Source organism: Rhamphochromis sp. 'chilingali', assembly GCF_963969265.1.
Source record: "Rhamphochromis sp. 'chilingali' genome assembly, chromosome: 3".
Taxonomy (NCBI): domain Eukaryota; kingdom Metazoa; phylum Chordata; class Actinopteri; order Cichliformes; family Cichlidae; genus Rhamphochromis; species Rhamphochromis sp. 'chilingali'.
The window spans coordinates 14,948,682-14,962,991 of record NC_137931.1 but is presented as its reverse complement, the minus strand read 5'-3'; the positions used below and the strand labels follow the sequence as shown (position 1 = coordinate 14,962,991).

General features: G+C 41.1%; 2 protein-coding genes across 6 annotated transcripts; one reads left to right on the top strand and one right to left on the bottom strand.

Moving 5' to 3' along the window:
* Positions 1 to 1,483: 1,483 nt before the first annotated feature.
* Positions 1,484 to 8,778, top strand: LOC308393925 (retinol dehydrogenase 7-like). Of its 5 annotated transcripts, XM_080877982.1 has the most exons (7): positions 1,523 to 1,593; positions 2,405 to 2,456; positions 3,021 to 3,186; positions 3,293 to 3,607; positions 6,365 to 6,623; positions 6,695 to 6,858; positions 6,942 to 8,778. In XM_080877982.1, exons 4-7 carry the CDS (start codon positions 3,295 to 3,297, stop codon positions 7,163 to 7,165), a joined length of 960 nt encoding a protein of 319 aa, XP_080734108.1. In that variant the 5' UTR covers positions 1,523 to 1,593; positions 2,405 to 2,456; positions 3,021 to 3,186; positions 3,293 to 3,294; the 3' UTR covers positions 7,166 to 8,778. The 5 variants fall into 5 exon arrangements, with proteins under 5 accessions (XP_080734107.1, XP_080734109.1, XP_080734108.1 ...); XM_080877983.1 differs by lacking the exon at positions 2,405 to 2,456 and having other exon boundaries at positions 1,489 to 1,593; XM_080877984.1 differs by lacking the exon at positions 2,405 to 2,456 and having other exon boundaries at positions 1,543 to 1,593; positions 2,957 to 3,186.
* LOC308393924 (ATP synthase subunit beta, mitochondrial) lies at positions 8,594 to 12,212 on the bottom strand. Its single transcript, XM_080877980.1, has 10 exons — positions 12,055 to 12,212; positions 11,093 to 11,266; positions 10,817 to 10,991; positions 10,523 to 10,644; positions 10,259 to 10,443; positions 10,008 to 10,166; positions 9,701 to 9,823; positions 9,314 to 9,526; positions 9,028 to 9,229; positions 8,594 to 8,868 (listed from the first exon to the last, which is right to left on the bottom strand). Exons 1-10 carry the CDS (start codon positions 12,155 to 12,157, stop codon positions 8,771 to 8,773), a joined length of 1,554 nt encoding a protein of 517 aa, XP_080734106.1. The 5' UTR covers positions 12,158 to 12,212; the 3' UTR covers positions 8,594 to 8,770.
* Between the last annotated feature and the right edge of the window lie 2,098 nt (positions 12,213 to 14,310).

Sequence of the window (14,310 nt, the reverse complement as noted above, 5' to 3'; positions counted from 1 at the left end):
TGAACAAGACACACAAGCTGAAACGTCAAGACTGGGCCAAGAAATATCTCAAGACTGGTTTCCTAAGGTTTTATGGACTGATGAAATGAGAGTGAGTCTTGATGGGCCAGATGGATGGGCCCGTGGCTGGATTGGTAAAGGGCAGAGAGCTCCAGTCCGACTCAGACACCAGCAAGGTGGAGGTGGAGTACTGGTTTGGGCTGGTATCATCAAAGATGAGCTTGTGGGGCCTTTTCGGGTTGAGGATGGAGTCAAGCTCAACTCCCAGTCCTACTGCCAGTTTCTGGAAGACACCTTCTTCAAGCAGAGGTACAGGAAGAAGTCTGCATCCTTCAAGAAAAACATGATTTTCATGCAGGACAATGCTCCATCACACGCGTCCAAGTACTCCACAGCGTGGCTGGCAAGAAAGGGTATAAAAGAAGAAAAACTAATGACATGGCCTCCTTGTTCACCTGATCTGAACCCCATTGAGAACCTGTGGTCCATCATCAAATGTGAGATTTACAAGGAGGGACAACAGTACACCTCTCTGAACAGTGTCTGGGAGGCTGTGGTTGCTGCTGCACGCAATGTTGATGGTGAACAGATCAAAACACTGACAGAATCCATGGATGGCAGGCTTTTGAGTGTCCTTGCAAAGAAAGGTGGCTATATTGGTCGCTGATTTGTTTTTGTTTTGTTTTTGAATGTCAGAAATGTATATTTGTGAATGTGGAGATGTTATATTGGTGTCACTGGTAAAAATAAATAATTGAAATGGGTATATATTTGTTTTTTGTTAAGTTGCCTAATAATTATGCACAGTAATAGTCACCTGCACACACAGATATCCCCCTAAAATAGCTAAAACTAAAAACAAACTAAAAACTACTTCCAAAAACATTCAGCTTTGATATTAATGAGTTTTTTGGGTTCATTGAGAACATGGTTGTTGTTCAATAATAAAATTATTCCTCAAAAATACAACTTGCCTAATAATTCTGCACTCCCTGTAAGATTCAAAGGAGGGTGGGAGGAATGAGAAATGCAGGACGGACTAGGAGGGAGGAGGTGATCATATCCAGACTGAGATTTGGACATACTGGCTTGAATAATACGTTATTCATGATACGGAAACATAGTACCGGAAAATGTGATTACTGTGGGGTAGAGGAAACTGTAGAACATGTCATGTTGCAGTGTCAGAGGTATCAGGTTGAGAGGAGACATTTGATTCAAAATCTTAGTAACCTAAAAATCACACTGGATTTGGTTGATTTGTTGCGAAAGGAATCGGGAAGTAAAAGTTATCAGGCCTTATTTCAGTTTTTAAGAGAGGGGAACCTGTTTGGAAGGATTTTTTTTTTTTTGAGCGTCGTTCCAGACCATACTACATACCAGTTGGTGGCGGTAATGCACCTTTCAATTGTTTGCCAACCGCCAATACAACTGAAAGAAAGAAGAAAGAAAGAACAGAAAAGACTAAACTAGTAGGCGGGGTCAACTGGATCGGCTCTCCCTGTCCAGTGCGCGCTCCCGATGCAGGGTAACAAACTCAGTTGGGGATACGTACGTTGTCACAAACTGTCTGTGAAATCTTCTTCGGATCAGGTAAGAAATCCCGTGTACTGACAGCACATTACTGGCATAAGTCAGTAGCTGAGTAGATGAATAGTGTTACATTTTCAGTACGTTTGGTGGACGCTTTAATATTTGTTTCAAAAGGGTTAAGAAACTTCGAGTTAATGTACTTTGAACTCGGTTCCATATGACCCCAGCTTTGTTCTGCTGTCGGATTGAGCAAAGAAGCGTCCAAGTCCCATCTTCTGGCTGCCGCTATCCTACATGCCAACCTGCATCAGTGATTACATCCTGAAGCTGGAAGCTATTCCCATCGCCAAGCAGATAGAATAACTTTGCATGTAATAAAGGCATTCTCTCTGTATGTACATCTCATGCATCAGTAAATTTAACTGATTTCAGAAAGGCTTTGTCTTTCAATCTGTTCTCATTACTTATCACATTACTTTCTCAGAAAGGAACCTTTGCACCTTTTTCACAAAGGCATTTTCAAGGCCATCTTATCTACAGCTAGTCTGAACAGATGGAAAGACCTGTGTCCATGAGATTATTGATAGGCATGTGGGAAAGGTTAAGAAAGACCAATAAAAAAAAAAAAAAAAGAGTCCAGTTCACACTTGGTTTCAAAGTACACAGCGAGCAGGATCGTGTTGTTGCTATACTTCAAATAGTAGAAATGCCTTGTTTTGCAGTATCAAAACAAGACTGCAATGTCACCTGCAGGATTTTAACTTCTTAAGTTACAAAGCAAAATGTTTAGTTATTGGTAGAGTTAGCTGCGCAAATAAAAATAGAACTGTATGTCCAAAAGATATAGAAAAGATAAAATCTTGTTTTTTAGGATGCAGTGCTAATCTTACCTTGGAGGGAGTCACTGACCTGGTGGACACAAGGTTGTAAGGTTCATTCTGTTCATTTTACTTCATGACTCCTATCTAGACGAGGAGTCAAACTGTTTAAATACATAGTATTTTTTTGTCTCCAGTGGCACTAACAATCTTTCCTATATGAAACCTTTATATATATTAAGCCTTTATATTCTGTCATTGTTCCTGTAAACAGTAATGCCATTAGTGCTTTCTAATAAAACCAGATTTAGAGCCAAAACTCTGTATTTAGGTAGTACCTTCACGCTTTTGTTTATTCTTATATTCATATAGTCCCTGCTGGCGTCTGACAGCAGTTTGAGATCTAGAGTGGTCATTTGTATAACGCTTCTGTGGGGGCGACCGTGGCTCAGGGGGTTGGGAAGCGAATCTGTAACCGGAAGGTCGCCGGTTTGATCCTCGGGCTCTCTGTCCTGGTCGTTGTGTCCTTGGGCAAGACACTTTACCCTACCGCCTACTGGTGTTGGCCAGAGGGACATATTTAAACACTAACTTGAGTTTGTTAGTCTGTCAGAGGACGTCGGACCCTCAGGCCACCCTCATCAAGTCTGTTCCTGATCGTTTGCTCAGATACAAAATGACCTCCAGCAGGCCACTGCTTAACCATGAATCCTGTTGCTCAGCACATGGATGCCTTCACTGTTAACTTTGGCCATGAGACTTGGGCTTGGGACTGTCGACGAAAAGAACACTGGCTTCTGTTATTAAGAAAAAAAGCCAAATCAAACATGCAGAGGTACCTTAAAGTTGGCCTTACACAACAGTGTTGTCACGTGGCTTACTCTGTTCACTTTGTTAAAACAGCCAGTAACGAGTAAACATACGTTCCTTTGTCCTTCCAGTCATGTACCTGTACCTTCTGGGCCTGGTGGTTCTCTACTACCTGTACCGTTGGATCAGAGAGCTCCCCAGGGTCTCTGACAAAAACAGCAAGTATGTGTACATCACAGGCTGCGACAGTGGCTTTGGGAATCTTCTGGCCCGGCATCTTGACAAGCAGGGCTTTCGAGTGATTGCCTCTTGTTTCACTGAGAAAGGAGAAGAGGATCTAAAGAAGTCCTGCTCCAGCAACCTGATCACAACTCATCTGGATGTTAGTTCTCAGGAAAGCATTGACAAAGTTGCGGCAATGATCAAGGATATGGTTGGGGCACGTGGTAAGTTTTATTTGGTGGAAATACCTGCACTTCATTTAAATAGCTGTTTCCCCACAGAGTTTGAGTGCTGTTTATGTTTGTGACCTCTGACTTTCAATAGCACCATTAAGACCAAGTAAGTCTATAGGAGCTTCTTTTTCTTTATGCCAACTGGTAAAAAATAAATAAATGGTTGAAAATCACAGAGGTCTCACCAACTGTACATTTCCTGGTAGGACTGTGCCATATCATGTCTTCTGCAATAATACCTGTATACATTTTTAAGTGATATAAAAATGTATACAGGTATTATTGCAGAAGACGTATACATTTTTAACTGATATAAAAATGTAATAGCCTGATATCACTCTAATAGCAATGCCACATGTTAACTTTCCTTAGTATGTGCACGTATGACGGAAGCCCAGGCACATGTGTCAGCAACAATTTGAATACCTAAAAGAGAGCTGCTTCAACAACCTCCAATAAAGTACTTTGCAAAATATGCAAAAAACTGTTCTTGCTTGAAGGTGGAAGCAACAAATATGTTTCAGCACTCAAGGCAGAAACAGATTATACCAAGTACAACCAGGGTATGAAGGAGGAGATGCCAGCAGCTATGTGCGACCCAAATGTAAATAAAGGACTCCACTGAGCATCACTGAAACTCTGCTAGTAACACTCCATATGACAGGAAGCGCAAATGGTGGATTATGTGGGTACATAGGACTAAACAACTAGTTAAAAAGCTTGTTCCAAGATCCAACATCCCAGTTAGAAAATTTTTATTTAATTCCTAATTTTATTATGTGACAATATTGTGCACATCCATTTGTGCAAAATCTCTAAAGTTAGAAATCTCCTGTCTCGGAGTAATGCTGAAAAACTAGTTCATGCATTTATTACTTCTAGGATGGACTACTGTAATTCATTATTATCAAGATGTCCTAAAAACTCCCTGAAAAGCCTCCAGTTAATCCAAAATGCTGCAGCAAGAGGACTCACAGGGACTAGAAATAGAGAGCATATTCCTCCTATATTCGCGTCTCTTCATTGGCTCCCTGTTAAATTCAGAACAAATTTAAAATCCTGCTGCTCAGATACAAGATTTCATTTAAGGTTTTTTCTCCAGTTTCATGACTGTTTACATTGTAGATTCTCACTGAAGGCATCAAAACTCTGAATGAACACGTGGAATTATGTAGTAAAGACAAAAGTGTGAAATAACTCAAAACATGTTTTAGTTGTTTGATTCTTCAAAATATCCACCCTTTGCTTTGATTACTCCTTTGCACACTCTTGGCATTCTCTCAATGAGCTTCATGAGGTCATCACCTGAAATGGTTTTCCAACAAGCTTGAAGGATTTCCCAGAGATGCTGAGCACTCATTGGCCCTTTTGTCTTCACTCTGCAGTCCATCTCATCCCACAGGATGCTGTGGTAGCCATGCTGATTCAGTGTGCTTTCAATTTTGAATAAATCCCCAACAGTGTCAACAGTAAAGCATCACACCTACTCCTCCATGCTTTACAGTGAGAACTATGCATGTGTCTGCTACTGGAACTCTGTGTGGCATTTATTTGGGCTCTAATCTGAGGTGCTGTTAACTTGTGACTTCTGAGGCTGGTGACTCGGATGAATTTTTCCTCAGCAGCAGAGGTGACACTTGGTCTTCCTTTCCTGGGGCGGTCCTCGTGTGAGCCAGTTTCATCGTAGCCATGATGGTTTTTGCGACTGCACTTGGGGACACATTCAAAGTTTTTGCAATATTCTGTACTGACTGACCTTCAGTCCTTAAAGTAATGATGTACTTTCGTTTCTTTTTAATTAGCTGATTAGTTCTTGCCATAAAATGAATTCTAACGGTTGTCAAATAGGGCTGTCAGCAGTGTACCAACCTGACCAACACAACTGATGGTCCCAACCCCATTAAGAAAGCAAGAAATTTCACAAATGAACCCTGACAAGGCACACCTGTGAAGTGAAAACCATTTGAGGTGAATACATCATGAAGCTCATTGACAAAAGGCCAACGGTTTACTGTGATGTCAACCCTGAAAGTAGTAAAGGGTGGCTACTTTCAGGAATCTACAATATAAGACGTATTTAGAGTTATTTATTAATTTTCTCTTTGCTACATAATTCCATATATCTTGCTTCATATATTAGATGTCTTCAATATGTATCTACAATGAGAAATGGGGAAGTGATGGTAACAGGGTGCTGTGGGAATGCTACTATGAACTCCAGCTAGGTGAGTGGCTGCAGCAAGTCCCAGGAATAAAATCCCAGATCTCTGTCCAGAAGAGCACAGTCCTAAGATACTGCGCAGTACTCTCTGGGGTCCCTTTAGGGTCCAAATGTCCAAAGAAAAAAATTTAAAGACCTCCAGAAAGCCTGCAGAACTATTGCTCAACTATTAAAAAGAATGTCTGGCTCCTTGGAAGCATAATATGGTCATCCCAGGCAGCCAGTCAGAAGAAAGCTAATGATAGGAGGGTCTTATAGTAGGAGGAGACTGAGTTTGCTTTTACAAACATACAGATAAGAACCAGTATGAGATAAGCAGGGTTTATTCTAAACTCTGTCATGCAGCCTGACTGTAGTAGAGTTTAGGGATAAAAATATGGACCTGGACTTGAGCAGAATAATTTCGCTTTGAGTTATTTTTCCCATTTGAATGTCGATCAACTACTGTTGCTAGTGCACATAAAACATTACTGGTCAAGAACAGATGAATTTCAGTAGACTGTATGTGCTCTTTTTCATTATTTTAGGCCTGTGGGCTGTAGTGAACAATGCCGGCATCTCCATTCCCAGTGCCCCATGTGACTGGCTGACCCTCAATGACTACAAACCCATGCTGGATGTGAACCTGAATGGGGTGATTGGTGTGACCCTAAGCGTCCTACCGCTCATAAAAAAGGCAAGGGGAAGGGTGGTGAACGTTGCCAGTGTGTTTGGAAGGATCAGTCCTGTTGGGGGCCCATATACTGTCTCAAAGTACGGTGTTGAAGCATTCAATGACAGCCTCAGGTAAGGAGAACTCATAAAATATTGGTATGATAATACAAAGATTTCCCGGGTTGATGAAGTGTCCTTCTTAGGTTAAATATGGCACCTTTTGGTGTGAAGGTCCTCTGCATTGAGCCAGGCTTCTTCAAGACAAATGTGACCAACAGTGCTATCCTGAGCAAAAACATTAAAATGATCTGGGATAAACTTCCACAGGAAGTCAGAGATGATTATGGAACGGCATACCTACAGAAAGGTATATGTGGATTACCACTTCTTCCATTTATTTTGGTTCCCAACTGATTATTTGTTCTTATTTCATTTATTTGCCCCTTTTAGCATTAACAACCTTAACTGACAAAGTTGCCAAAATGAGTGATGCAGACTTGATGAAAGTGGTCAGCTGCATGGAACATGCCGTGGCTGCTGTCCATCCTCGCACTCGCTACTCCCCGGGCTGGGACGCCAAGTTCTTCTGGCTGCCGCTATCCTACATGCCAACCTGCATCAGTGATTACATCCTGAAACTGGAAGCTATTCCCATCGCCAAGCAGATAGAATAACTTTGCATGTAATAAAGGCATTCTCTCTGTATGTACATCTCATGCATCAGTAAATTTAACTGATTTCAGAAAGGCTTTGTCTTTCAATCTGTTCTCATTACTTATCACATTACTTTCTCAGAAAGGAACCTTTGCACCTTTTTCACAAAGGCATTTTCAAGGCCATCTTATCTACAGCTAGTCTGAACAGATGAAAAGACCTGTGTCCATGAGATTATTGATAGGCATGTGGGAAAGGTTAAGAAAGACCAATAAAAAATAAAAAAAAAAGTCCAGTTCACACTTGGTTTCAAAGTACACAGCGAGCAGGATCGTGTTGTTGCTATACTTCAAATAGTAGAAATGCCTTGTTTTGCAGTATCAAAACAAGACTGCAATGTCACCTGCAGGATTTTAACTTCTTAAGTTACAAAGCAAAATGTTTAGTTATTGGTAGAGTTAGCTGCGCAAATAAAAATAGAACTGTATGTCCAAAAGATATAGAAAAGATAAAATCTTGTTTTTTAGGATGCAGTGCTAATCTTACCTTGGAGGGAGTCACTGACCTGGTGGACACGAGGTTGTAAGGTTCATTCTGTTCATTTTACTTCATGACTCCTATCTAGACGAGGAGTGAAACTGTTTAAATACATAGTATTTTTTTGTCTCCAGTGGCACTAACAATCTTTCCTATATGAAACCTTTATATATATATTAAGCCTTTATATTCTGTCATTGTTCCTGTAAACAGTAATGCCATTAGTGCTTTCTAATAAAACCAGATTTAGAGCCAAAACTCTGTATTTAGGTAGTACCTTCACGCTTTTGTTTATTCTTATATTCATATAGTCCCTGCTGGCGTCTGACAGCAGTTTGAGATCTAGAGTGGTCATTTGTATAACGCTTCTGTGAAAAGCTTGAAACACTGAAATAAAATTATTTCTGAAACATCACGTTTTAAATATTTAGTTTTAGTCTGTCAAACTGGCTGCATCTGTCAACACTGTTATGTCTGCATGACAGTCAACTGTCTTTAGAAAGGATTTGATTTCATACCAACTTTATTTTTTTTACCCCCGATTCAAGCATTAAATAGGTTTTAGCCACAATAACCCCTTTTTTTTTAGGTTCAATAAAACTCTGCTGTACATGTTTTTGGAAAGCATGTAAATTGGCGCATGTTGACTTAATTTGTACATATAAATGTACAATTTCAGATCGTCTTGACTACTTTGACCAAGTAAACAACTGCAGAATGACAGAATTGTTCAACTGTTTTATTTCAGCATGTGACAAGCTGCAGCACAGTTGATAGCTTAACATAGCAGCTCCAGAATGCCATCTTCTGGTCAAAGTAGACAAGGACAGCCATTTCTTTAACTCCTTTACCAGCAACAAGATTTTCCACTACAAGTATAACCATTGAGAAAATATGCAGTTAACGATGAGTTTTATGTAAAGACTGTTTTATTCCGTCTTTCACTGGAAACATTAAATAGAACTTTTTCAGGATGACAAGACAGGTACATTTGTATTTTGACATGTTTTACAAACCAAGTGCTCCTAACCACAGGGCCTCTCTGCTTCTACTCTTCTCTCTTCCCTTCAGTTAGGTTGTCTGGATGTTTATGAGTGCTCCTCAGCCAGTTTCTCAGCTTTCTGAACCACCTCCTCAATTGGACCGACCATGTAGAAGGCTTGCTCGGGCAGAGCATCATACTCACCTGAAATGAAATGAGAACAAAAAAGGCAATTAAATTATAAACAGAGCTGAGGAAGTTGAGGATCACAAGCCATAAAAAAATTAAAACATAAATAAATTTTAAAAAAAAAAATAAAAATTAAAAAAAAAAAAAAAAAAAAAATGGACAATTCAAACTTACCACCAAGGATGCTCTTGAAGCCCTTGATGGTTTCCTTGAGGGGCACCAGCTTGCCCAAGTGGCCAGTGAAGACCTCAGCCACTTGGAATGGCTGAGACAGGAAACGCTGGATCTTACGGGCACGAGCCACAGTGAGTTTATCCTCCTCAGACAACTCATCCATACCCAGGATGGCAATGATATCCTGTAGTGATTTGTAGTCCTACAGAAGAAGAAAGTAGCCTAGTTTGTTTGAAGCACTTACAGTTGTCATGTTAATTCTAATGGTACCAATAAAGCTGCAAACCTGAAGGATTTTCTGCACGCCACGAGCAACATCGTAGTGCTCGGCTCCGACAATGTTGGGGTCCATGATACGGGAAGTTGAGTCCAGGGGGTCGACAGCAGGGTAGATGCCCAGCTCAGCGATGGCACGGGACAACACGGTGGTGGCATCCAAGTGAGCGAAGGTGGTGGCGGGGGCAGGGTCAGTCAAATCGTCAGCAGGCACGTAAATGGCCTGGAAACACAGGACTTGTTAGCATTTTTGGAAGTCCTAGGTTACCCTTTAGGTTGCCAAGCAACATAAAACTAGGATTTATTCCTTACTGTCAGTAAGATAGTTTCCAGCTTATGTCAAAGTAAATAGATTTTTGATTTCTAAAATGCAGACTCAGCACTCCTCAAACCTCACCTGCACAGATGTGATTGAACCCTTCTTGGTGGTGGTGATTCTCTCCTGCATGGTACCCATGTCAGTGGCCAGAGTGGGCTGGTAACCCACAGCAGAGGGAATACGACCCAGCAGAGCAGACACCTGAGAGAGAAGGTGAAGTCATCAAGATTGCAGTTTGACAGAATCAGTGTATTTGAAGGAGGAAGAGGGGGAAACAAAATAACTTTTGAAATGAGAATCTTTACATTGGATGTGTGGTGTAGCTAGAGCAGTTGTAAATCTTTATTTTTAAGGAAAGCTTTGGTTTAAATCAAGTTGCACAGACCTCAGAGCCAGCCTGTGTGAAGCGGAAGATGTTGTCAATGAAGAGCAGCACATCCTGACCCTCCTGGTCACGGAAATATTCAGCCACAGTCAATCCAGTCAGAGCAACTCTGGCACGGGCACCGGGGGGCTCGTTCATCTGTCCGTACACCAGCGCCACCTAGCATGGACAAGAGTTTGGTTAAATCAGACATTTTGGAATGTGCTGTAATAAAAATGCATCTTTTTAAAGTTGCTTTCCACAGTCCTCACCTTGGAGGTGGTATCCTTCAGGTTGATCACACCAGACTCAATCATTTCATGGTACAAGTCATTCCCCTCACGGGTACGCTCTCCCACACCAGCAAACACAGAGTAACCACCATGGGCCTTGGCCACGTTGTTGATCAGCTCCATGATCAATACAGTCTTGCCTACACCGGCACCACCGAACAGACCTGTCAAGTCGAGAAAACCAAGTTAGTTTATCACGCATCAAAGTCAAGGCTGAGAAAACGTGCATGTTTGGGCTCATACCGATCTTTCCTCCCTTGGCATAGGGAGCCAGCAGGTCCACAACCTTAATGCCAGTAACCAGAATCTCCTGTTCCACACTCATGTCAGTGAATTCAGGAGCCTCTGCATGGATAGGTGCAGTCCTGGGAAGAGGGGGAAAAAAAGTAGATTAATGTAATCACTGAACACACCAGTTAACATTTAAAAGCACAGCATCTATATATGTCCTATCATAACAGGTTTTATTATTGCTTCAGACTGTGCATGCTTAAACCTCATACAAAAAACTGCAGGATATTTTCAAAGTGTACTTACTGTTTGGTGGAGATGGGACCCCTCTCATCAATAGGCTCCCCGATGACATTCATAATCCTGCCCAGGGTCTCGGGACCCACTGGAATTCTGATGGGGGCACCAGTGTCCAGAACCTTCTGTCCACGGACCAGACCCTCAGTACCATCCATAGCAATGGTACGCACTGTGTTCTCCCCTAAAAACAGAAAGTGATTTTGATGTGTCTGTTTAACCTAAGAAAGAGTTGCTAGTGGTATTGTAGCTAGGTAGGTGAAGAGTATAATCCAGCTGGCTCACCAAGATGCTGTGCCACCTCCAGGACTAGCCTGGATTCACGGCCTGCCACCTCCAGGGCATTGAGAATGGGAGGGAGACCCTCATCGAACTGGACATCGACAACGGCACCAATGACAGCCACAATGCGTCCGTTGGCGGTGCTGGCAGCGGCGGCAGGTGCGACATAGTCTCTACCTGGAACATGAACCACTGAGTGTCATACAGATGTGCTGCAGCTGTGACCTTGTTATGCATTATGGCCGGAAGAAGCACCGAAAAGGGCTTCTATACTTGTGTGTGTCCGGCCGGTACATCTCAATGTCAAGTGGCTTAGGCTAATCTGCGAATAAGTTTTTAAACTGGAAAGTGAAACAGCAGTACTAAGCAGAATTCAGTAAAATTTCAGTTTATTTTATTAAGTGCAAATAAGCGAGTTCTCCCACTAAATAGCGTCAGAGCCAACAGTGACAGATGAATGGATAGCGATTCCGAGCTAGAATTGCTAATGCTGCATACTTGGCCACAAACTCAGTGACACAACTTTGTTTTTCCCTTTATAGTTTTGTTATTTTGGCACTGTATTACCTCCACACGTATCACAAAAGTGAACCGTGTTACCGACTGTCTAACCCTGCTAATCTGCAACTACGAATGCTAACAGCAGTCTTCGACCGCCTCATGTCATTACAGAGGTCATTTCTAATAACACAAGAATAATACAGTCTGCTCATTTCACAATGCGAAGTAACCATGAAAAGATCTGTTTGCACACATGTGTACCCATTTAATGTTTTGGAAACACTCCGGCTGATTTAAAATGTACATTTTAATATTAAGGCCTGCTAAGCCACCGGCAGGCAAGCCAGCGTGTTGCTAGCACCAGCTAAATTTAGCATGGTCCCTGCCCTCTTCTGACAGCCACGTAAATGCGTCTGTTCTTTAAACAATCTTCTTTCCAGAAACAACGAGCATGCAGGACTCACGTGAAAGGACAGCTGGGGATCCAACAAGAGCCTTCAAGGGCTGGACTCCAGGCTTCAGAGCCTGCAAAGCCCCGGTGCAGCAGCGTCCCACAGCTCCTAACATTGTCAAAATGGCTGAAGGTGGAAAGAGACAGAGGAACTTCAGGCTTTATAACGTATGACCGCTTAGACGAACTGCGCCTGCGCACAACGTAAAACACGCCACAACGAGCATGCGTAGTAGTTAAGCACATGCAGTTGACATTGTGACCTCGATAGAGCTGGCTTATTTGAACCAAATGACCGCCCAAACGAAATGTTATAATCACAGTTATAATTCTTTGTTTTAGTTAATGTAGATGGTTTGGACTCTCAGTGGGGTAGCCAAATTAAATAAAAACCCCGATGAAACTCTAAATAACTAGTGTTATCCATGTAACCTATTTTTATTATAGGTCACTGACAGTGCCCTCATTAAAATGAGAAATAGTTGCCTCAGTTTGCCTCAAGACACTTCTACCGTGTTTACATTATAGCAACAGCCAGTAGACTTTACAGAACAGAATAGCCCTTTATTTTTATTGTACATGTAAATCGAAATTACCATGCTAATGTTAAAGTTTCACAGCATAAATTGGAGAGTACTGTGCAATAATAGTAATAACAGTAATAGGGTTAGGGTTAATTCAACGATAATTGAATTGTGATTTTAGTTTTACTTAGATTTAGTTTGTTCCTGTCAAACCACTTTTTTAAATTTTGCACATTTATTGCCATTATCAATAAAATATTGAGGACAATTTTGTCGTCCAGAACTGCTTTTAACAATGCAATTTAAAATATCCCATATTCCCTTTATATTGTTCAATATTTTACTATAATACTCATTTTTTACATTCATTATTGATCATTTGTTTTCCATTTTGATGGTGTGAATAAACTGTTCATCAGTGAAGTAGCAGCAGTTGTTGCTGAAAGTCATGTCCTTAAGAAACAGGAAAATAAACAGCAAAGACTTGACTTGCATCCTGAAAAATGCATCTGACCTTTCATTTAATCAATCCGCTGTTTCTGAAATGATCAGTGGATGTCACAAAGCCATTTAGCATGACCAGGATATACACTGCCAATGCCGTAAAAGCATACCTTGGTAGAAAAATGCACAGATGACTGTACACAGTGAGTGTCTACAGCCATCTGAGGCTCGGTCCTGTTTTGCGGCCATATTTCAGACAGTGGTTTTGAAAATCTTCTCAACTGATGGAATTATAAAAAGCAAAATCTAATGGGGCCGAGTACAATAATTGAATCTGTAATGTGCCCTATAAATGCTAGAAATATGGTGTTTAACAAGATACTTACTATGGATGGCATTACATTGTCCTCCAGTAACACTTTGAGGAATCTTGGAATCTTGTTTTTGACCAGAATGCATCTCTCAATTTTTATATTAAAAAAATGTAGGACTTGCATTTGCACAGTATCTCTAAAATCACTAACATCCTGACTCAGAGTGATGCTGAAAAACTAGTTCATGCATTTATTAATTCTAGGGCAGACTGTTGTAGTGCATTATTATTAGGCTCTCCAAAAAACTCTCTGAAAAGTTTATCCAGAATGGTGCAGTGAGATTACTGACAGAGTCTAGTAAGAGAGATTCTATTTCTCCAACATTGGCCCCCTGTTACATACAGAATCTCATTTAAATTTCTTCTCTACGAATACAGGATCTTAAATAATCAGCGCCCATCAAATCTTAAAGACCTCATATTACTGTATCAGCCCATTATAGTGTTTAACCCTCCCTCAGACTGCAGGATTACTTGTTGTTAGAGTATAAAGTAGATTGGGAAGCAGAAGCCCTCTTCTGTGGAACTAGCTCCCAACTTGGATTTGGGAGAAAAACACCCTCTCACCCTTTTAAGATTAGGCTTAAAACTTTCCTTTTTAGCAAAGCTTATAGTGAGGGCTGGATCGGATGACCTTGAATCCTTCTATAATAGGCCTAGGATGCTACGGGCTTCCCATGATGCACCTTTTTCCACTCATTATCTGTTTATACACATATTTATTTCTGTCTCTCTGTAATTTGGCACTGTATGAATATAATTGAATTGTGTTTAATTTGATTCAGTTGGCTTAAATTGTGATCCACCATGCCAAACTTGTCAGAGGATGAAACAAAGGTAGCGTTTCATCTGTGTTCGAATTGTACAATCTCTGTTTGTGCCTTATACAATTCAGACTGTTTGTTCGCCCATGTTTCAATGAATTGCT